Source organism: Balaenoptera musculus, chromosome 21, assembly GCF_009873245.2.
Source record: "Balaenoptera musculus isolate JJ_BM4_2016_0621 chromosome 21, mBalMus1.pri.v3, whole genome shotgun sequence".
NCBI classification, from domain to species: Eukaryota; Metazoa; Chordata; class Mammalia; order Artiodactyla; family Balaenopteridae; genus Balaenoptera; species Balaenoptera musculus.
Window position 1 is genome coordinate 30670400 of NC_045805.1, and position 22798 is coordinate 30693197.

The window sequence follows — 22798 nt, forward strand, 5'->3', positions numbered from 1 at the left end:
GAAAACATTCAATCTTCCACCATTAAGTATCACGGTAGCTTTTGGTTTTTTATAGATGCCTTTGATCAATTTGAGGGCGTTCCCTTCTATTCCTAGTTTGCTTTCAGTTTTTATCAGGAATTGATGTCAGATTTTCTCAAATGCATTTTTTTTTCATCTATTGTGATGTTCACATAAGTTTTCTTCTTTTCTTTTTTTCCCCCTCCTTTTTTTTATTATTATTATTTTTTATTTTTTTATTATTATTATAAATTTATTTTTTTGGTGGTAGGTATAGTGAATTCTATTGACTGGTTTTCAAATATTAAACCTACCTGACATTACTAGGGTAAATCCCACTTGGTCATGATGCATTATCTTTTTTATACATTGTAGGATTTCACTTGCTGAAAATTTGTTAAAAATTCTTACATCTATGTTCATGAGGAATATTAATCTATAGTTTTCTTTCCTTGTAATATCTTTATTTTTGGTGTCAGAATAATGCTGGTCTCATAGAATGAGCTGGGAAATATTCCTTCCTCTTCAACTTCTGGAAATGTTTGTGTACAACTGATGTTATTTCTTCCTTAAATGTTTGGTAGAATTTCCCAGTGAAACCATCTGAGTGTGGTGTTTCCTTTGTGGAAGGTTTTACATTACAAGTTCAATTTCTTTAATAGATATGCTATTTAGGTTATATTTTCTTGAGTGAGCTTCAGTAGTTTGTATTTTTCAAGGAATTTTTCCTTTCATCTAAGTTGTAGAATTAATTAGCCTAAAGTTGTTCATAATATTCTCATTAATATTTTAATATCTGTAGTACCGGTACTGATGTTAGCTCCCTCATCTTTGATATTGGTGATTTGTGTCTTTTATGGGTTTTTTTTTTTGGCTGATTAGTCTGACTAGAGACCTATCAATTTTACTGATCTCCAAGAACCAGCTTCTGCTTTCATTGAGTTTTCTCTATTTTTTTGTTTCCTTTCTTGATTTCCACTTTGATATTTATTTTTTCTCATTTTTACTTTCATTAGGATTAATTTACTTTTTTTCTGATTTTTTTTTTTAAGGTAGAAACTGAAGTCATTGATTTGAGACCTTCCTCCTGTTCTCATAAGCATTTACTGCTCTAAATTTGCAATGGCATTTTCAATGTGTGTATATCATGAATCACAGAGCGTTACCATTGATTGGGACATTAAAAATTGTCATGTCCTACCTTTGCATTTTATAGTTAAGAGACCATAAATTAGTCAGCATCTCAAAGTTAATGTATGTTCCTTCACTGGCCTTTAAACAACTTCTCTCATGAACCCAATTTTGGAAGGTTAATCTATCTTTATACTCACAATCTAGCTTTCTGGTCTGTTTTAATCTTTGTAACAGATTTCAAAATTACATTCTACCTATTCATCCTCTTTGAACCAAGAATAGCCTTTGGCAAAATGCAGCTCCAATTTTCTTCTGTTAGCACAGCCTGTGTTTGTATACATCTATTCTAGGGCCCAGACTCTTGAGGAAGGGGAGTACTGTTAGACATACCAAGTCAAAAGAAGACCAAGAAGTGTCAGGCTCCCTAAGGATAGCTGAGTGAATTCCAGCCAGTAAGTTGGGAGGCACAGGACTGAACAGATGTTCGTGGAAGGTGATGCTGAGATTTCACAAGAGAATAACTAGATAGCGTATGCTGGATCATCTCCCTTTCGGTAGCATCTCTTTTTATAGCAATAACTCAACCCAGAATAATCCACGTGCCACATGACTTGTGGAGGTGGTTTTTGACCCTTGTCTGTACATATTACACATCAAGAGTTTGGAGAATAAATGAGTGAATGAATAATTGTTGTGTAATTGTTTGTACTGTTCACCTGCCACAGTCCATATAACTCTTCTCATAGCTGAAATATCACGGGAATTTTTTGTACAGTTGGTTTAATCCAGTAAAAGGAAACTAGAAAATTAATGGGGCATGAATGTTAGTTAATTTCCTCCCTCATCTTGGCCCAATTTCATAACTTCACTCTCAGCTGAGATGAATAAGATTTGAAACACCAGGAACTGGATTGAAATGTGTCTTAGCATCAACATATCACCCCTTGTTGAAGTCCAGAAGAAAAGAATGCGTGGAGAACAGATGGTTGTGTTGAAGGCAGTAATTTCTGCTGGATTCCTAATTCAGCAAAGAAGAAAGGAACCCGCAGCCGCAGCACCCCGTCCCCCCGCCTTGGCTGCTGTGTTTTGTCATGTAAGCCAGAAACCACTGCAGTGGGCTCTCGGGGAGCTGAAGACAACTAAACCCTCTATCCTTAAAAAAAAAATAATAGTCATAATTTTCCCACCCTTATTCATCAGTTTTCAAAATTTCAGTCCATTTATATGAAACAGCCAATTACTCATCAGGTGAAAAGAAGTGGGGCAGGCTTACTGGAAATTTAGTTAAGAGCAGGTGGCAGAGGGAAAGGGCTATGCGTGGTACTGCATAATCATGGGACGCCCGATAATGTTAGGATGAAGATGTTATTATTTTCCTTGGCTGAGAAAGTGTCCAGCCTGAATGCATGATTACACTGGTTAAATACTTCTCAGTAGTCTTGGGCTAACTTTATATGTGCATATTTATCTGTGGGCTGACTTTCGGGAAGAGATTCTGAATCAAAATTAGATCGTCAAGAATGATGAGGGTAAGGAAGAAATTATAGAATACTGACCATGTGTTTGAAAAAGACAAGCAGAACTGAATTTGACCGTCAGTTCTGTTTCCTTTGCTTTAACTTGTCTCGAGACAGCGAGACTAATATACTATCTGTAATCTATTCAAATCGAGGGGTGCTTTTTTGACACCGACTGTCCACCCTGCCTTGTGGTAATATAGAAGATTCATACATTGCCCTTTGCCAAAGCAGTTGTGGTTTGGGCCTACATGAGTTATGCTGGTGGGATAACTAGATATGCACTTGATACTGCTGGGGAGTATTTTAGGAATTGCTTAACTGAAAATAATAAAGAGGCTAAAATATACGGTAAAGACAATGAGAGCTGTGAGAGTTTCGAGTAGGATGAAATTAGTTTCTGGAGCAACTGGGGAAGAGTCCTTAGAGGGGTCAGTCTTGGAATAGACATAGAAGGGTTATTATATTCGGTTATGTGATGAGAGGCATAGGTGTGTCTCAGGAATTGGGAAGAGAATCAACAAATATACAGAGACAGGAATATGCATTTTGTGATCTTAGGATGGTAAGGGGGAAGTATCCTGTGGTACAGCATTGTAGTTAAGACTTTATTTAACCCCTGGAATGAGAAAGCCTGGGTTCAAATACTGGCTCTATACAACCTGCTAGTTGTGTAACCTTGTACACAACCTACTAAGCGTGTAACCTGGATTAGTTAATCGCATTCAAAATTCATAAAGCCTTCTCAAAACCGGGCTATGCAAGGTCCCTCTCCTGGTATATATTTATGTTCTTTTCTCCACATACCCTGGGAAGGACCTGCCCTTGGGGATCCCTGAAAGAGTTGACAGCTGAGGACTGGTTGCTGACAATACTCCCAGAGCAGGGGCCACACGTTCTCCATGGAAAGGGATCTGGGGAGTGCCTCTCCACATCCATCAGACCGACTAAACTCTCCTAGGAGTTCCAATGGTCTGTCTGTTGACTCTGTCAATTTCTTTCTAGATACATTTTTTATTATTTGCAAACAGTGAGTTTCAGCTCTCCCCTTCCTTTGCCCAGATCTCTTTTTCTTTTACTTTCTTTATGGAGTTGATGAGGCGCTCCAGTGCTGTGTGCAACAGCAACAGTGACAGTGGTCATAGTCTTTCAAGAAACACAATCAAAATTTCTCCAATAAGCATACCGGTCGCTATAGATTTTTCATACAACCAGTGTGGAGGCAAGAATGCTCCCGTCTTTCCCTAGTTTACTAAGTTTTTAAAAGAATATAAATAGGTGCTGGATTTTATCATATGATTTTTTCGTATTGGTTGAGATAATGATTTTTCTCTTCTTTAGTCTGCTGATGTGGTAAATAACATTGAGCTTTTTGACGCTGCGCCATGCTTGCACTTCTTAGACAATCCAGTATTGATCATGATACATTACTTTAAAAAAAACCCCACAATGTTGTATTCAGTTTGTTAATTTTACTTAAGGGTTTTGGCATCTACATTAATTTTTTAAATTTAATAGACTTAATTTTTTAGAGCAGTTTTCAGGGTCACAGCAAAACTGAGAGGGAGGTACAGAGAGCTCTTATAGACCCCCTACCCCACAACAGGCATAGCCTCCGCGATTTCAGCATCCCCCAACAGATGGTACTTTTGTTACAACTGATGAACCTCCACTGACATCATCATCATCCGAAGTCCATGGCTTACCTTAGGGTTCATTCACTCTTGCTGTTGTACCTTCGGTGAGTTTGGACAAATGCATAATGACAACCATCCACCCATCATTATAATGTCATATTGAGTAGTTTCCCTGTCCTAAAAATCCTCCGTGCTCTGCCTGTTTATCCTTCCCCCTCTGTAACCCCTGGCAACCGCTGATCTTTTTACGGTCTCCATGGTTTTACCTTTTCCAGAATGTCATATAGTTGGAATCATATGGTATGTAGCCTTTTCACATTGACTTCTTTCACTTAGTAATATGCACTTAAGTTTCCTCTAAATGTTTCATGGCTGGACAGCTCATTTATTTTTAGTGCTGAATAATATTCCCTTGTCTGTATGCACCACAGTTTATTTTATCCATTCACCTAACTAAATGACTCTTGGTTGCTTCCAAGTTTTGAAAATTATGGATAAGCCTTCTATAAACATCTGTGTGCAGGTTTTGTGTGAACATACATTTCCATTTTGTAAAAAAAGATGTATTTTTTGTCTGATTATCAAAGAAAACTGAAGTTGAACCATATGAAATCTCCAATATGTGATTGCTTTTCACTTAGAGAAATAACAGATTCACATAGTTCAGCAATCATGGTTGGCGGTATATTACACTGATGGATTTTCATCTGTTAAAGCAATAAACCGCATACAGCCATGCTGTGTAATCCTATTACCTAGTATTTCTGCTTTTTTATTTTTTAGGATTTCATGTTTTTGTTTCCTATTGGTAACATCTTCTCAACTCCTTCAATATATTTAGCATCCTTATTTAACAATTTTGGTTGGTATTTTCCAATATTTTTGCTTCACTTGGTTTTGTGCCTGGTTGCCTGCAAGAACGCTGGTGTCCCAGACAAAGACAGAGACATTGAAAAGGGCACTAGACAAGGAAGAAAGATGATGACTTCTCTTTGGAAGTACTGGGTTTGAGCAAGACAGCAGCTGGACCTACAGGGGATGTTCTGAAGGCCCTTAGGAAGAGGCAGATGGGGGTCGGGAGGAGACGGTGAGAAGTGGAGTCTCGGAGTTTGAGAGCTGCGAGATGTCAGAGCAGCCCCTCTGTGCCACGCAGCCTCTGCTTTCGAGCTCTGCACTTCTCAGCCTGCGCTTTGCAGGTCCCTGGGAGGTTGGCCGAGACCGGCTCTTCCAGATTTTGCTTCACCCTGAAGTGCGATCTAGCTGAAGCTGGAGATAGCTCTCCCAGTCTGTTTTCTTTTTCTTTCAATCTGGGCTTGGCAGCCACAGAAGGGAAGGGGAGAGGAGCTGATTAGAAAGGAGGGAAAATAGAACCGGGTTTTCAAAAATCCACTTGCCTTCTAAGCACTTGGGGAGCTGCGAAAAACCTAATTCCCGGTCCCCTGGCCCCTAGCAATTCTTCTGATGAGGTCTGAAACCTTCCTTTTAAAAAAAAACACCCTATGATTCTGAAACAGGTGGTCCAGGGACCAAACTTTGGGAAAGATTGGAAGGAAAAGAACTACTGAAGGTCTGGTCTGTATGCAGAGGGGCGGGCGGTTGGGTGGAAACTAGGGATTCCTGCGCCCCTCCCTGCTGTCCCCGAGAGGGGGCACGCTGCACTCTGTGGCAGATGGATGTGCAAACCTCTCCTTGCTTTAGGGTGTGTGTCCCTCTGGTCCCTCCAGCTGAGGGAAAGGAGTGACATAGGGACTCTGGAGCATCTGGGGAGTATTTATTGAATACAGCCATCTTCCACTGAACAAGTCTATCTCTCTGAACCACCTGGCTAGAGAGAATGGATTATTTCAGAATTCCCTATTTTTCTTTAATCATGCTATCAGTTCAAAGCAACCTGCAAACAGATTAAAATCTGGGACTTTGAATAGGCAAATAGATAAGCTGAAATGCAGATGGTGGTGAGCTGGAGGTGACAGCAGATTTGCAGCTGGAAGCCACGTGCATGTGTGCTCTGAAGGTCTGGAGAGCAGTATTAAGCAAAACAGGTATTTCTGGAAAAATAAAACATGCTTCCAGATACTTGACTCTAGGGATTCAAGAGAAAAAAATTTCTGTTTCCCTGTCATTAAGTGAAACAAAGTTATTAACCTATTTTTCGACTAGTGACGTGGCTGGACCCTCAGGATTTCAGCAGTGCTGAGGCTTCCCAGCCCTGCCCCACTTCAGCCGGCTAACTTGGTGTGCAAAAATCTAGCTAAACATGAAGGGGGGGACACTAGGGTAGGAAGAAATAGACAGTACATTCTTTGCACGTTATTTTACAGTGAAAAATGTTCCTAATAAATTTGCTGATTACTTTTCTCAGATTATAAAAGTTATATGTACCTACAAGTATTCTTGAAAATAGGATGAATGCACAATCTGTGAAAAATAAAATCACATTTCAAGTGTACCAGAGGAAACTGACTGTAAAATTTTAAATTTTCTTGTACGTGGAAGAATCTCTTTGTTAGGCAGATATTGTTTTGTTTGTTAGTCCAATTAAAAATTATTATTATTTACTATCGCTGCATTCAAAGTGAGGTCTATTGGAGTTATGTTCTATAGTAAAAGTCATCTGGCAATTTATTTATTTATTTCAGCTTCATTAAGGCATAACTCACAAATACATTTGTAATATATTTAAAGTGTACATCATGGTGATTTGCAATATGTGCACATTTATGTACACATTGTGAAAGGAGTCTCTCCATGGAGTTAATTAACACATCGATCATGTCACCTATTTATCATATTTATGTATTGTTATGAGATCGATTAAGTTCTTCTCTCCTAGCAATTTTTAATTATACAGTACAGTGTTATCAAGTATAGTCACCATGTTTTACATTAGATCCTCCGACCTTATTCATCTAACAGTTGAAAGTTTGTACCCTTTTACCAACCTCTCCTTATTTCCTTCACCCTGCAGCCCCTGACAACTACTTCTCTACTGGTTCTGTGAGTTCAGCTTTTTACTGATTGATTGATTCCACATATAAGTGATTCCACGTGGTATTTCTCTTTCTGTTTCTGGATCATCTCACTTAGTGTAATGCCCTCAAGGGCCATGATTGTGTCTCAAATTGTAGGATTTCCTTCATTCTCATGACTGAATAATATTCCTTTGTATGTAAATACCACATCTTCTTTAGCCATTCATTCATTGATGGACATTTAAGTTGTTCCATATCTTATGATTTATGAATATTGTGAATAATGCTGCAATGAACATGAGAGTGCAGGTACCTTTTTGATACCCTGTTTTCATTTCCGTGGGATGTATGCCCAGAAGTGGAATTGCTGGATCATACGGTAGATCTGTCTTTAATTTTTTTGAGGAATCTCCATTCTGTTTTCCAAGGGGCTGTGCCAGTTTACCTTCCCACCAACAGTGCACAAGGGTTCCCTTTTTCCACATCTTTGCCAACACTTGTTATTTCTTGTCTTTTTGATGATGGCCATTCTGAATGATGTGAAGTGGTATGTCAGTGTGATTTTCATTTGCATTTTCCTGATGGTTCGTGATGTTGAGCACTTTTTCACATGCCCACTGGCCACTTGTATATCTTCTCTGGAAAAATGTCTATGTAGTTCCTCTTCCCATTTTTAATCAAATTGTTCTTTGTTTGTTGTTATTGAGTTACGTGAGTTCTTTACATATCGTGGCTGTTAAGCTTTATCAGCAATATGATTTGCAAATATTTTCTCCCGTTCCATAGGTTACCTTTTCATTTTGTTGATGGTTTTGTTTTGTTTTTGCTGTGCAGAAGCTTTTAGTAGAAGGAAAGAAATATCAAAGATCAGAGTGGAAATACATGAAATAGAGACTAAACAGACAATAAAAAAAGATTGATGAAACTCAAAGCTGGTATTTTGAAAGAGTAAACAAAATAGACAAATTTTTAGCTAGACTTACCAAGAAAGAGAGAGCACTCAAAACCAAAATTATAAATGAAAGAGGAGACATTACAACTGATACCACAGAAATACAAAGGATCATAGAGACTACTGTAAACAAACAGATGCCAAAAAACTGGCCAGCCTAGAAGAAATGGATGAATTCCTAGAAAAGTACAACCTACAAAGACTGAACCATGAAGAAATAGAAAATCTGAGCAGACTACAGAAATTGAGTCAGTAATCAAAAACCTCCCAGCATAGAAAAGTTCAGGACTAGATGGCTTCACTGGTGAATTCCACCAAATATTTAAAGAAGAATTAATACTAATCCTTTGGAAACTCTTTCAAAAATTAGAAGAGAAGGGAACACTTCCAAACTTATTTTACGAGGCCAGCATTACCCTAATACCAATACCAGACAAGGACACTACCAGAAAAGAAAATTACAGCCTAATATTCCTCGTGAACATAGATGCAAAAATCCTCAACAAATATTAGCAAACCAAATTCAGTAATACATTAAAGGGATGATATACCATGATCAAGTGGGATTTATTCCAGGGATGTAAGGAAGGTTGAACATCTGCAAATCAATCAGTGTGATACACCACATGAACAAAATGAATGTTAAAGTCATTTGATCATCTCAATAGATGCAGAAAAAGCATTTGACAAAATTAAACATCTATTCATAATAAAACTTTCAACAAACTGGTTGTAGAGGGAATGTACCTCAACATGAGAAAGACCATATATGCTAAGCCCACATCTTAACATTATACTCAATGGTGAAACACTGAAAGCTTTTTCTATAAGATCAGGAATACGATAAAGATGCCCACCCTCACCACTTTTATTCAACATAATATTGGAAGTCCTAGCCAGAGCAATTAGGCAAAAGAAAGAAATAAAAGGTATCAGATCACAAAGGAAGAAGTAACACTGTCTCTATTTGCAGATGGTCTGATATTATATGTAGAGAACCGTAAAGACTGCCAAAAATACTGTTAGAACTGATGTACAAATTCATTAAAGTTGCAGGATACAAATCAATGTACAAAACCCAGTTGGTTTCTACACACTAACAATGAACTATCAGAAAGAGAAATTAAGAAAGTAATCCCAGTTACAATTGCATCAAAGAGAGTAAAATACTTAGGAATAAATTTAAACAAGGAGGTAAAAGATCTGGACACTGAAAGTGACAAAACATTGATGAAAAAAATTGAAGAAAACACACAGAAATGGAAAGATATTCCATGTTTATGGATTGGGAGAATTAGTATTGTTAAAATGTCCATTTTACCCAAAGCAATCTACAGGTTCAATTCAATCCCTATCAAAATTCCTAGGCATTTTTTACTGAAACAGAACAATTTCAAAATTTGTATGGAAGCACAAAAGACCCCAGGTAACTGAAGTGATCTTGAGAAAGAAGTATAAAGCTAGAGGCATCACACTTCCTGATTTCAAAGTACATTTCAAATCTTTGGTAATATGTATACATATAGCTGATTCACTTTGTTATAAAGCAGAAACTAACACACAATTGTAAAGCAATAATACTCCAATAAAGATGTTAAAAAAACCTCCAAAAAAACAGTATGATATAGGCATAAAAACAAACATACCGATCAATGGAACACATAGATCATAAATAAACCTTTACATGCATATGGGATCAAGTAATTTATGACAAAAGAGCCAAGAATAAACAATGGGGAAAGGATAGCCTCTTCAATAAATGGTGTTCAGAAAACTGGACAGTCATATGCAAAAGAATGCAACTGGACCACTGTCTTATTCCCTACACAAAAATTAACTCAAAATGGGTTAGAGACTTAAATTCCCAAAAGAAACTATAGGGAGTAAACTCCTTGAGACTGGTTTTGGCAATGATTTTTTTGGGGGGTTTGACACCAAAAGCAAAGGCAACCTAAGCAAAAATAAGCAAGTGGGACTATAAAAGCAAAAACAGACTACAGAACAAAAAAGCTTCTGCTCACCTGACTATTTAAGTAATTAACATGCTTTTATAGAGGAACCGCTCTGTGCAGAACTTTTAAAGGTACACAGTGAGAATGGATCAGGCCTATAAAAATAATGAAAATTGAGGATTCAGTCATAACAACGGAGTTCAGTCTCAGAATAATTGTATGGTACATGCCAAGGAGCATAAAATAATAGGGTAAAAAGAGAATCGAATGTAAAAATGTTACACAGAGTAATGAGGCCACATTAAACCTGCTCCTGCTGCTCTGCTTATTGGGTGGTCTGGGTGACTGTCATCTATTTCAGAAGACTAGGGACTCGGTTGTATCTTGTTTTCTCCACCACCTAAACCTCACTCCAAACAAATAGATGGAGACAAGTGTTTGCCCTTGGCAGTGGTTGGGTTAATCTTGGAAGACCTCATAAAACCATGTTTTTATAAAGTGCTAACCTTTTTCTTATTCCAGGCATGAATTTTATAAGAGAAACCAAGAGACCTTGGGAAAATGATTGCGCAGGATTGGCTTGTGTTGTTTAAGCTTTCACATTGCAGAAGGCTTTGGTAGCTTTGTTGCTTCAAATCACCCCCGTCTTCTCTGACTTTAATCACTGATCTCACTGGCTTTATTTTTTCTCTCATCTCTAACTTTAACTTCTTTACAGGAGCTTCTGGAGGAAAAAAAAAAAAAATCATTTTTGTTTTATTTTCCCAAACAGTAAAAGTGAGGCCTTAGGTGAGGTATACTGCATTATGTATCCTCCGGTGTTCTCTTATTTCTCCTGTGATTCTGCTTAAAATGTGCAGACATCTTGGAGAAATATTTAGCTCTGCCCTCACACAACAGAAAAATTGTTCCTCTGTACTTTGGTGGTAATGTAATTTTTTGAGTTGCAAGACTTTGATTTAAAATTGTAATGCACTGATGTAGGCACTTGTGTAGGCAGACGGAAGTAACGGATTTAGTGCGAACATGTTTACACAATCATGAATGCTGCCCAGCCCACCCTATATGGTTTTCTCCAACAAAAATTCATTTTTCTCAAAACTTGTTTAAGATAAGCATTTCTCATTTCAAATGCTCTTTTAAAAATATTTCAGAAAAATAATAAAATGACCTAATTCTAGAAACTTTAAGGCTATACTATTTGCTTTTGGGAAATGGACTGATTCCTGTGTATAAGAAGAAAGACCCCCCCCCCCCCCAAAGAGCAGCTGGTGTGGATAAATGGCACATGTCTTAGTCAGCTCGGGCTGCAAGACAAAATAGCATCGCTTAGGGGCTTACACAATAGACATTTACTTTCTCACGGTTCTGGAGCTGGAAGGCTAAGATCAAGATGCTGGCGTGGTTACTGGTGAAGTCTCTCTTCCTGGCTTGCAGAACTGCCAGCTCCTTGTTGTGTCCTCACATGGCCTTTCCTCTGTGCACGTGTCCTCGTCTTAGAAGGACACCAGTTCTACTGGATTAGGGCCCCACCCTTCTGACCCCTTTCAACGTTAATTACCTATCTCAAAATACAATAATGCTGGGGCGTGGAGGAGGGTGGTTGGTGAGGGCTTTCACATATGAATTTGGGGGTGGGTAATACAATTCAGTCCATAGCAGCACAAATGCCCGGGATCCTATGATTAACAACTAAGTGACATATCACCCTAGGCCACAGCCTGTGTCTGACCACAGGTTAAATGAGATTTACTAAACCAGCGTCTGGTGGATTGGGATTCTTGGAAACAGTGGAGGAGTTGGCTCTGCCAGTCCCGAACCTCCTCTTGCTCAACCACCTGGATCTGCATGTGTCATGATGGGTGCAGCAAGAGGGCTCGTTCTGGATCTGGACTTCTGTACCAGCTGCAGCAATTCCTCGGTTTCCTTGGAGTTTCTCTTCAAGCTCAGCTGTCCTCAGGTCCCCTTGAGAGTTTTCCTCTAATGTGTACAGTCTGCAAAATGCCTGCAGGAGCTGTTGCCAGAACTCTCTCTGGTCTGCACTCTCCCTCCTCCTCTTGGACCTGCCCTGCCCGTGGGGTTCAGGGATGGTAAAAAGTGGGAGGTGGGTTTGATTTCATTTTCAGAGTGGAAGGGAATCTATAGCAATGATGTACACACACTTCCACACAATCGTGGAAGTGTGTGTTCATCAGGAGTCTTGGGCTGTGGTTCTGGATCACCTCTTTCTTTCATGCATGCGTTCAGCCCCTCAATCAACAAACCTTTCTTGAACACCGACTGTGTGTCAGGCATGATGCTAAATGATGGGGATGCAAATGAACAAAATAGGTGTAATCCGTGTTCTCTGAGGATTTAGAAGTTGTGAGATCATTGGCCTCATCTTAAGGTGAAACAGAATGGTAAATCATCAAAACTGAAATGAACCTTTAAAATTGTGATTTTTTTCCCCTCTAATTACTGGAATGACTAGGTCCCTTAAGGAATTTGGAAAATTCAAAACAAAGCATACATTGAATTCACCTGTGATCCATGGTAAAGAATATTAATCTTTTGGTGTGTTTCTTCCTAGACTTTGGCCATGTCTATGCACACAAACACGTATAGTACACATAGATATTTTTGTTTAAAAAATTTGACATCTTTTATTTTCTGGTTTGAAACAGACTTTTTTTCTTAGTGTTATTGCATAGATATTTTTCATGTCATTAAGTATTATTAATATACTTGTTAGTGGCAGTTTTGGTGATCTATCATATATATGTCATAACATTTATCCCTCTCATTCAGGACACTTAAATTATTTTCACATTTTCACTATTATAAATAAATGACAGTACATGTCTCTGATTGCTTCCTTAAAATGAACTTGTAGGAGTAGCATTTTGGATCAAACAAGTTTTTGCCTTTTGAATATATATTGCAAAATTTCCATCCAGGAAGATTGTATCAATTCACATGCCTATTAGCTATGTACAAGAGTCTTAGTTTTCCTGTATCTTCTCTGATATGGATATGGATATTTTATAAACCTTTGCCAATTTAATGGGTGAAAATACATATGTATTTTAAAGTAAGAAATATGAGGTAAAATTTGGATGAACTTCTCTTTATGTATCTTTTAGCTATTTGCACTTCTACAATTCCTATTTATATCTTTTGCTTATTTTAATATTATTTTTTCTTATAAATTTGTTAGAACACTCTTTATCTTAAAGGTATTAGACCACTTTCTTTTACATATTGCAGATATTTTCCTACTTTGTGGTTTGCCTCTTACATATATGTATTTCAGATTACAAACATATATATATATGTATATGTATATATTTAGCTATATCTATCAGTACTGCTTCTTTTGCTTTGTTGTTTAGAAAACTTTCCAATCACAAAGTTAGATATATTTTCCTAGTTTTCTTTTTGGTCCCAAACTATTGGGTCTATTTTGGGAGTTTTTTCCTATTCCATTTTTTTGTCTATTTTTTCTACGGCTAAAGCTGCACTATATTTGTCCTGGTCTTTCATATGTCAGATCTCCAATATCATTTTTTTCCTACTTCTTTATCCTATTCTTCTGCATTCTAGGAAGTGATTCTATCTGGACTTCACACTGACCTGCAGTATTGATTCTGCTCTTGCCCTGCTGTGAAAGGCCTTCCAAATTAAGCTGTGATATTTTTAATAGCTTTATTTTATTAACTCAGATAGTACATCTTCATCTTAATCGGCTGTCTTGTCTCATCTTTGAGCTTTAATCCTCAGTCCATGTTTTCTGAAATTAAATGGCCCAATACAACATGCCACTTAAAACTTACTGCTATTTATTGTGGTAAATATTTTGCAAAGAAAAAATTCCTTGATGTCTCTTCCTTGAGGGTTTTTTCAATGTCTTCTTTTGTGTCACGTAGTTGTTTTCTGTGTGCCACTCATCAGTTTAAGGCCTGCCGCACGTCCCCAGTGTGTGTGGATCAGCCTTGGGTCCTTTCATAGGCCACCCAAACCTTCTTAGGATCTTCTGATCCAATGTCAGCTGTAGGACTGGATGACAGACCATTTCAGTAGCCCAGCAGCCTGGGTAGGACATCTTGCCTTGGGGCCTTGGGCAGAGGAGTTTTATTTCTTCTTTCTCTGTGTTGGTAAAGCCTTTCTCTAGGGGGTCAGTCTTCTCTTCCTAGATTTCCAGGTGGTCCATCTTCCACTGTAGGTTTCTGTATCCAACCAATCCGGGTGCACCAATCTGAAAAAGAGCCCTACTCATCAGAGGGAATCTCCGAGACTCATGGTTTCTCTTGGTTTATCTGCATTTAACCTTGACTTCCTAGTGAAGTTGCCCCCCAGTTTTTCTGGGGCTCAGCCGTGGGACCTCAACTTCAGAATGTTAAGTGGGGACCTGCCAGGGCAACCTCTCCTCCTTCCTGAGAGATGGAACCCCCATCTCACATCGGCCAGACATTCTTGGGCAGCTGGGGAGTTAAACCTTTGGTATGTTTTGTCTCTGCTCTAATCAGCTGCTCTTTACACTGGAATGAGTGGAAATACCTCAAAAATTGGTGGCTTGTGAGAATCACTCTTCTGTAGTGATCAATCTGTTCCAGGTTTTCTTTTTTTCTTGTAGTCCTTGGTTTATGTTAACTGGTTTCTGGAAGAGGTATAATTAGATACCTATGATGAAATAAGATGGTGAAGATTTAACTAGGAAATCAGCAATGGATCTTAAAGCTTATTTGAAATAACACATCTCCTGCCAGCCTCACAGCTGTGATTGGAGGATAAAATGAGAGGATAAATGTGAACGGACTTTGAAGACTGTTAGGAACATTATGCAAATACAAAGTTGCTTTGTTATCGCCACATTTTATGAGACCAGAAATCAGTAGCCTTGTTGGAAGCAAATGTGAATTGCGAGTTTTTTAAGGAATGTGTGATAATGGAAGATGGTTATTTAGGTGAAGCAGAGAGCCGTTCTATTTCTATGTGTTTCGCCCTCTCCTTTCACAGCAATAGATCTGAAATAGAGGTTGGTCTCGTTCTTTATCCCTGCAAAGAGAAGGCTGGCCTGAATTTCCACTTTAGACTATTTCTTACAGTGCCAAGAGATTGTTTCAGCCAAAGAAACTAATCTGCAGATAGGTCTGCCCACGCACAAGGCCCAGCAATGGGGGCAAAGGCTTTAATTAAAATGGAAGAGTTGGTCATTTCTGACCTATCCGGGGAGCTTAAAGTTGATGTGGTTTGAATGAAAGTAATGACTTTTGCTTAAAATGTGAATATTAATGCAAGAAAGAACCTGGGTTTGACTCTGAGTGCAACTGAAAGAGATTGTAATTCCTTTTTCATGTTTTTTTCCCCCCGAAAGGAATGGTCTTTTTCCCTCTTGAACTCCGTAAGGTATACATTTAACATATAAGGTATATATTTTTTTCTTTTAAGTTCCTTTCAGTTGGCTTTTTAAGCTCTTAAAAGCAGTGTATATTTTAGATATTAATGGATCTTTGAAAAAGTCCTAAGGACTTGCTATTGTTCGTGTTTATTTGGATGACATAAGTCAGTTTCAGAAGTAGCTTTCTTCCAGGGCTTCTCGGTTTGGTTGTCTGGACAGCACTTACCATCCCATAATCCAGCGGTCCACAGCCCGCTAGGAACAGGGCTGCACAGCAGGAGGTGAGCAGTGGGCGAGCCAGCGAAGCTGCATCTGCCGCTCCCATCGCTCGCATGAGCGCCGGAACCATCCCATTTCTCCCACCCCCACCCCGACCCCAGTCCGTGGAAAAATTGTCTTCCACGAAACCGGTCTCTGGTGCCAAAAAGGCTGGGGACCGCTGCCATAATCTCCATTCACACACGGAAAGCTAAAGTGACCACACTGTGAAAAGTACACATATTTACCATTGAATCTGTACGTACCAAAATCAAGTTTTCAATTTTGAAGTAGCACGTGCTACCCTTGGGTTAAGTAGGCTCCTCTAAATAACAATTACTGCAATGAAAAAAATATGCATTTTGAATGTTGATAAGGGTAGATGGAAATGTGGTCAGTTATATCAGTATATGTTAAACGCATTCCAGATCAGTGATGCTTTTTACTAATTACAATTATTTTGCGTATAAAGTAGACTTAATGAGGAATTACAAAGGCTTGAGCACTGTGAAGTTATTATTATTTTTATGTTAAAGATGAATCTGTTATAAAAATTAGGAAGGAAAACCATCCAGCCTCCTTCTACCCTAATAAATCATGCTTTTTTTCCTTTTCCCTTGCCACTTCTTCTCGGTATACTTATGAATTTTTATTTAATTGTCATCATCGTATACAAGCCATTTTGAGTTTAGCATTTTCCATCCAACATTCATTACGTAGAAAGCATTTTTTTCCATTTCCAACTGAACATAAGGGCATTCCACGGCTGCTTGAACCCATCCCCTGTTGTCAAAAATGTAGCTGTCTCCCAATTTATTTATTTATTTTTTGTTCCGACTTCGATAATGCCACAATGAACATCTTTGCTCAAATTTAATTGTAACTTTTTATGGGGAAGGTTTTGTTTTTAGAATAAATGGAATGGAATTTCTGTGCCAAATTCCAAGCAATTTCAGATGGTTAAGGGAAGTTGAGAGGAGGGTAGTTAAGAGAAGTCATTTGGAGGAAGATGCAGTAGGTGACTCGGTGTCCTGTCAGGACAAAGAGGTGAGTGTACCAGGAAGAAAGGGGAGGGCTGCTGGCGAGCTCCAGGGCCGAGGCAGGGCGAACTGAGAGCACCTGGAACATTCTGCTGGGAACCTCTTTCCCTTTGTCAACCAACATGATTTGTGGCTTTGGGTTTGAATCAGACTCACTGGGACTCCGTGCTCCTCTCACTGGGGAGTGGGCTGTCATTGGGGTTGTTACTTCCTGCCTGAAGTCAGGGTGGGGAGGCCTTGGCTCCAGGCTGGAAGAAGCAGCAGGGGGAAAAGAGAGAACCAGGCGGAAGGGATGCGGCTAAATGGTGAGCCAGAACGCCTCCCCCGTCAATCCACAATCAGGTGGTGTTTGCCAAGACTCTGTTTCTTTTCTTTTTTTTTTTTAAAACTTTCAGTTTATATATATATTGATTGATTGATTTATGGCTGTGTTGGGTCTTTGTTTCTGTGCGACGTCTTTCTCTAGTTGCGGCAAGCGGGGGCCGCTCTTCATCGCGGTGCGCGGGCCTCTCACTATCGCGGCCTCTCTTGTTGCGGAGCACAGGCTCCAGACGCGCAGGCTCAGTAGTTGTGGCTCACGGGCCCAGCCGCTCCGCGGCATGTGGGATCTTCCCGGACCAGGGCTCGAACCCGTGTCCCCTGCATTGGCAGGCAGACTCTCAACCACTGTGCCACCAGGGAAGCCCGACTCTGTTTCTTTTCACCCAGACACTGGGGCAAGGCAGTCCTTCCATGAAACCTGGAGGCTGGGAAGTTGAAGGAGAAAAACTAGCCTTCAATGAACAAAATCATGAAGAAGGCTCGTCGAACCCAGCATTGCTCACCACTAATGGCTTCATACCCGAGCTGCTCTTTTACTTCTTTTTTTTTTTTTTTTTTTCCAGCTAATGGGTTTCTACTAGTTTTGTCAAACTGCAAGTAAATAACCTAGTGAACTCTGTCTTTGCTGGAAATAGTCTTTTGGAAAGAAATGGTTTATTTTAGGAAAGAGGAAAAATAAAGCCGAACCACAAAACAAGGCTGCATTATGAGATTTCCAATTTTGCCGTGATTTTGTTCCCTGGGTAGATTGATGCTGCAAGGATTGTGATAAGAAGTTCTTCTATGGTAACGAACGCAAAATTGAAAGCCTACTTCAGCCCCATTTGAGCTCACACTGTTATCACTTTGTCTTTTCACCAATTACCTGTCTGTGTGTGCTCTTCACCAGCCCAGGCTCTGTGGCCACGTTCACTGTCCTGGAGATTTTGACATCTTCTTTTAATTTAATTTTATTTTTTTGACTATAGCAGTGTTCCTAATATTCCCACTACCCCTTACCTCCCAAAACCCCACAATCCTGTAGGAAAGGTGTACACATTTTAGGAATCAACATATTTATCTGCAAAAGGAAAAGTGCTAGTTTGCATGGCATCATTCTCAAAAATATGCAGAAGCTAAACAATGATGTTGAAATCGTCTGACACGGGTTCATATAGGGTTCCATTTCTCTGTCCTACCAATCTTCCAGGCAAACGAGACTCCAGATAACCTTGATTAAAACTTAAGATACAACCTAGAAAGGACTACAAATATATTTTAAAATCACACTTCATTACTTTTTTATGTCTCTAGTATTTTTCACGTTCCGATAGGCCTTTTAAACCCATTTAAAGACCTTCGAAGGGTCCAGGGACTGTTTGGAACCACAGTCTTTGTACTCCAGGAAAAATGAAGGAATTAAAAAAGTGATAAATGAGGAAAGCCAGACAGAAAGGATTTACACTACGTCCTGTAAGCAAGATGCCATTTGCTGTGTATTCTCTGAAAATCACTTTGCCTTTGTGGCTAATCCATGAAGGCAAACCATTATTCAGGAGATCGGCTAGAACCCAATTGTAAAGAATGACAAGTGGAACCAAGGACTGGAAAAGAAGGAAAAAAAATCTCTGAGTAAAGGAAGGGGATGGGGGGCTTGGAATCAGGTAGCAAAGGATTCAAGGAGAATTCATATTATGGAGATCACACAGAACTCGAAGTTAGGACTGATGCAGTCTGCAGTGAGCGATGCTTAGCATTACGTGGATTACAGTGTTTCCGATACAATGTCTCATTTGCTTCTCATGGAAACCCTAATAAATATCACTGTGTTCATTTTGTACATGGAGAAAGTGACACTCGTTTTGGCTACAAATTAGAGTAAGTGACTTGTTCGATATCACGACTTGTTCAATATCATGCAGCTAGAAAGTGGTAGGGCTGGAACTGGGGTTCTGAACTTCTGACTCTTTTATTGGTGTTTTCAGTCCACCATCCTGCCTCAGGTAGCAACTTGTAAGTTAGAACTGCAGTGTTGTTGAGAGGTGAGGGGAGTTTGGATGGGCTCTGAGTTCAGCAAAGGAGGAAAGATGGAACTAAGAAGGGCAGGAATAGAGACGCAGACGTAGAGAACGGACGTGTGGACGTGGGGGTGGGAGAAGGGGGTGGGATGAACTGGGAGATTGGGATTGACATATATACACTACCATGTGTAAAACAGCTAGTAGGAACCTGCTGTATAGCACAGGGAGCTCAGTTCGGTGCTCTGCGGTGACCTAGATGGGTGGGATGGGGGGGGTGGGAAGGAGGTCCAAGAGGGAGGGGATATAGGTATACATATAGTTGATTCACTTTGTTGTACAGCAGAAACTAACACAACATTGTAAAGCAACTATACCCCCCCCCCAAAAATAACCCAGACAAGGCAAAAAAAAAAAAAAAGAAAAAGAAGGGGTCGGTTTGGTTGGAGGTGCCGTGTGCGGTTTGCCCAGCCCAGGTGGGAGGGTGGGGCCTAGGCCTCAGCAGGAGGGCATGTGTGACTTTACTGGGAGCTAGGACCCCATTTCAGCTTTTCTGTGGCTGGTGAATGGGGGCTGGGGGGCTGTCCCCATCCCAGGGCGGCGTTGTCCCTGGCTCCTTAGGGCAGGGCAGCTGCAGTGAGAGTGGGGCTGGGGACCTAGCTCTTCATCACAGTTGATCCTTGTTTTATTCCCTCTGCTGGCCTGGTCTTAGCTTTGAAGACAATTAAACATTCACTCCAGGCTAAAAGATCCCAGTGGTTTCACCTTTCTTCATGAACTCTGTTTTCTAATCCTGAAATTATATTGGCTTGATGACCTTGGGCAAGTCACTTAACCTATCTGAAACTTCACCCCATGGGACCCATTGGAATGTGCTCAAGTGTTTTCTTTTTTCTTTTTTTTCAGTTTTAATATTTTTTAATTGAAGTATAGTTGATTTATAAAGTGTTAGTTTCTGCTGTGTAGCAAAATGATTCAGTTACACATATATATACCTTCTTTTTAAAATATTCTTTTCCATTATGGTTTACCATAGGATATTGAATGTAGTTCTCTGTGCTCTGCAGTGAAGACCTTGTTGTTTCAAGTGTTTTCTAAGCAAAGTCCTTTTGGGCATTTGCAGTCACTGGCTATGTGTCCAAGGATTCAGAATGCCTTCTCTTTCACAGTATCTGCTTCTGCTTTTTCTTCCCAGAGTCGAAAACATGCCAGTAAAGTCCGACTATATTACATGCTTCACCCCAGGGACGGTGGGTGTCCCGCAAAGAGGCTCCGATCAGAGAATGTGAGTATCTGATGCCACATATTATCCTTGGATAATTTGTTCTGTTTGCTAAAAACTTTGCAGGTCTGGGAATTGCAGTTATGTCCAGCTTAGTGGGAAAGCTAAGTGAGTTGAAATCGTTCGCATTAAATATTACAGAAAATATGACATGTAAGCAAGTCTTTTCCTTTTTTCCTGCCAGAACTTGCCAGTATGGGGTTGGGAGACTTTTTGATGATACTGTGCTGGGACCTCACAGAGAAAAGAACAGACAGAGGGGCTGAGACAGACAGAGGCTGGCTGCGGGGAGGCGGGCACCTTCAGAAGACATGACCTAAGGGCAAACCTGTCAGAAAGATCAGATGCTTTGCTTTCTACATAATGTATGTTTCCTTTGGTGTGTAAAACAGAATGCCATTTGTTCATTTATAATGAAAGCTGTGCACATCTTGCAAATAAAAATATTCAGGGCTTTGATCAGCGTCACTTTTTCCTGAGGGAATGTTTACTTAGGAAGACAAATGACAATTAGAAAGTTGCTTTGAGGGTTTAATGTCAGAGCAAAGGGGTTCCCTTAGCCAGGCCAAGGCCAAGACTGTTGAGAGAAATATTGCTTCCTCCCAGCAGGGGACCCTTTTCCTAATGAGTGGAATATTCTTACCCACCCGTGGCAGAGACCCTCCATGATAAAAACTGCCGATGAAGCACAGAAACGCCTCCCCCTTTGAGGGCTGAGAGGCTGAGGACGTAGAATCCACACCCCACACTCTCACGTGCTTGTGATCCTGCTTTCTTTCTGCTGCCATATCGATGCCAGTCTCATTAAAAATTAATACGTGATCATCAAAGAGACTGGACGAAAACTGTACTTGTTTGTTGTCACAGAAGAAACAGAGAGAGAAAGGTCACTGCATGTGACCAGAGGCAGCGAGCCGCGCAGCTGGCAGGGTCCACAGATTCCAAGCCCACGTCTCAGCGTCACAAGATGGGCCGCTCACGTACGCACTCATCTGGATGCTGTGGATTTTTCTTTACTGCCCACTGAGGAAACAGGGACACATAAGCCACAGACCTGCGGCTTTAAAGAGACTTAAATATAGTGAGAGAGGTTAACACTGTATAAAAAATAGCTCTGATGCCACAGTGTAGGTGTTTGTTAACATTTGTACAAAGCCCCATGGAGACAAAGGGCGGGTGAAACATGCCAGGGCCGTCCGACCAGGGAAGGTGTTACTGCAGAGTTGGCATGTGAGCTGGGCTCTTTGGGCTTGGATGGGTGGTACCAGATGGAGGCATGAGAGTGAGGGGAGGACAGGTGTTTTCTTGGGTGCATCCCTAGCAAAAGAACCTATTAAGACACAGGAAAGTTGGCCTAAGTCAGCTTTTATGTGATCTCAGAATCCTGTAACCATGCTGGAGTCCTGCCCTCCATCAGCTGTCTGTTAACAGAGAGAACAGAATTAGGTTTTTTATTTCCTCTTGATATTATTCAGCGATGTATCCCTTTATTCAATAGCCATTTACTGTCTAATCCTAAGAGTCAGAAACAATAGGATTCACGGACATTTGACAGCTCTTTGAACACAGATTATTTTCTATCCACTCAAATTCTAATTATGAATGTTGCACTTATATCTGAGCTCCTAGCGAGTGATCCATCAGGTGCAGGGGAGGAAAACCTTTCCTTTCTAGGTTCCTTGGCTGGTATAATAATTAAACTGACATAAAACACATGAACAGAAGAAGAACAAATTTCATTTCCTACATGTGGGAGCCCCAAAGATAGGAGACTCAAGGAGGTGACCAAAACAGGCAACTTTTATGCTTTTTAGACAAAGAAGCAAAGCAATAAATTTGTGAGGAATTGACACGACAAAGGCTTTTGGACTTGGGGTAGCAAATTAGTGAAGGGATAACAAGGTTGGTTTATACAGGCTTCTCCCCCCCCTGAATTCTGTATCTTTGGTGAAAAGGATGTTTGTCTACCTCCTGGTACAGGGAAGGTGCCTTTTACATGGGAGATTTATTTCCTGCTTTCATGGGGACAAAGGATGGTCAGAGTATCCTTCTTGGACCTTGCTGTTTCTTAAGTAACTTCATTAAAAAAAATCAATATGCCAAAGTGGCTTATTTTGGGGTGGGCTTATTTCTGCTCCCCTTCACAAGCAAACAGAAAGGGGCACTGAGACTCCAGCTGTGACCTTGAGGGCATGATCTTTGCTGCTCTGGTCAGATCCATGTTTCACCCCACTCAGGCTCCAGTTCTGCCAGACTCCTTGGGGTCAGTTGATACAGGGGAAGAGGTTCAGATGTTACAGAAAGAAGTGTTTGCAAGGGTTCTTTACCAAAGGCCCCTTTGAGAACTTTTTCCTGG

At 40.1% G+C, this 22798-nt stretch overlaps 1 protein-coding gene across 1 annotated transcript in view; it reads left to right on the top strand.

Annotated features, from left to right (window-relative positions):
- The window catches only part of ZMAT4 (zinc finger matrin-type 4), a 349149-nt gene that overhangs the window by 109681 nt on the left and 216670 nt on the right, over positions 1-22798 (top strand). Inside the window, exon 5 of the mRNA XM_036838966.1 lies at positions 20356-20445. Coding sequence (XP_036694861.1) covers positions 20356-20445 — 90 coding nt within the window. The remainder of the gene's footprint in view (positions 1-20355; positions 20446-22798) is intronic.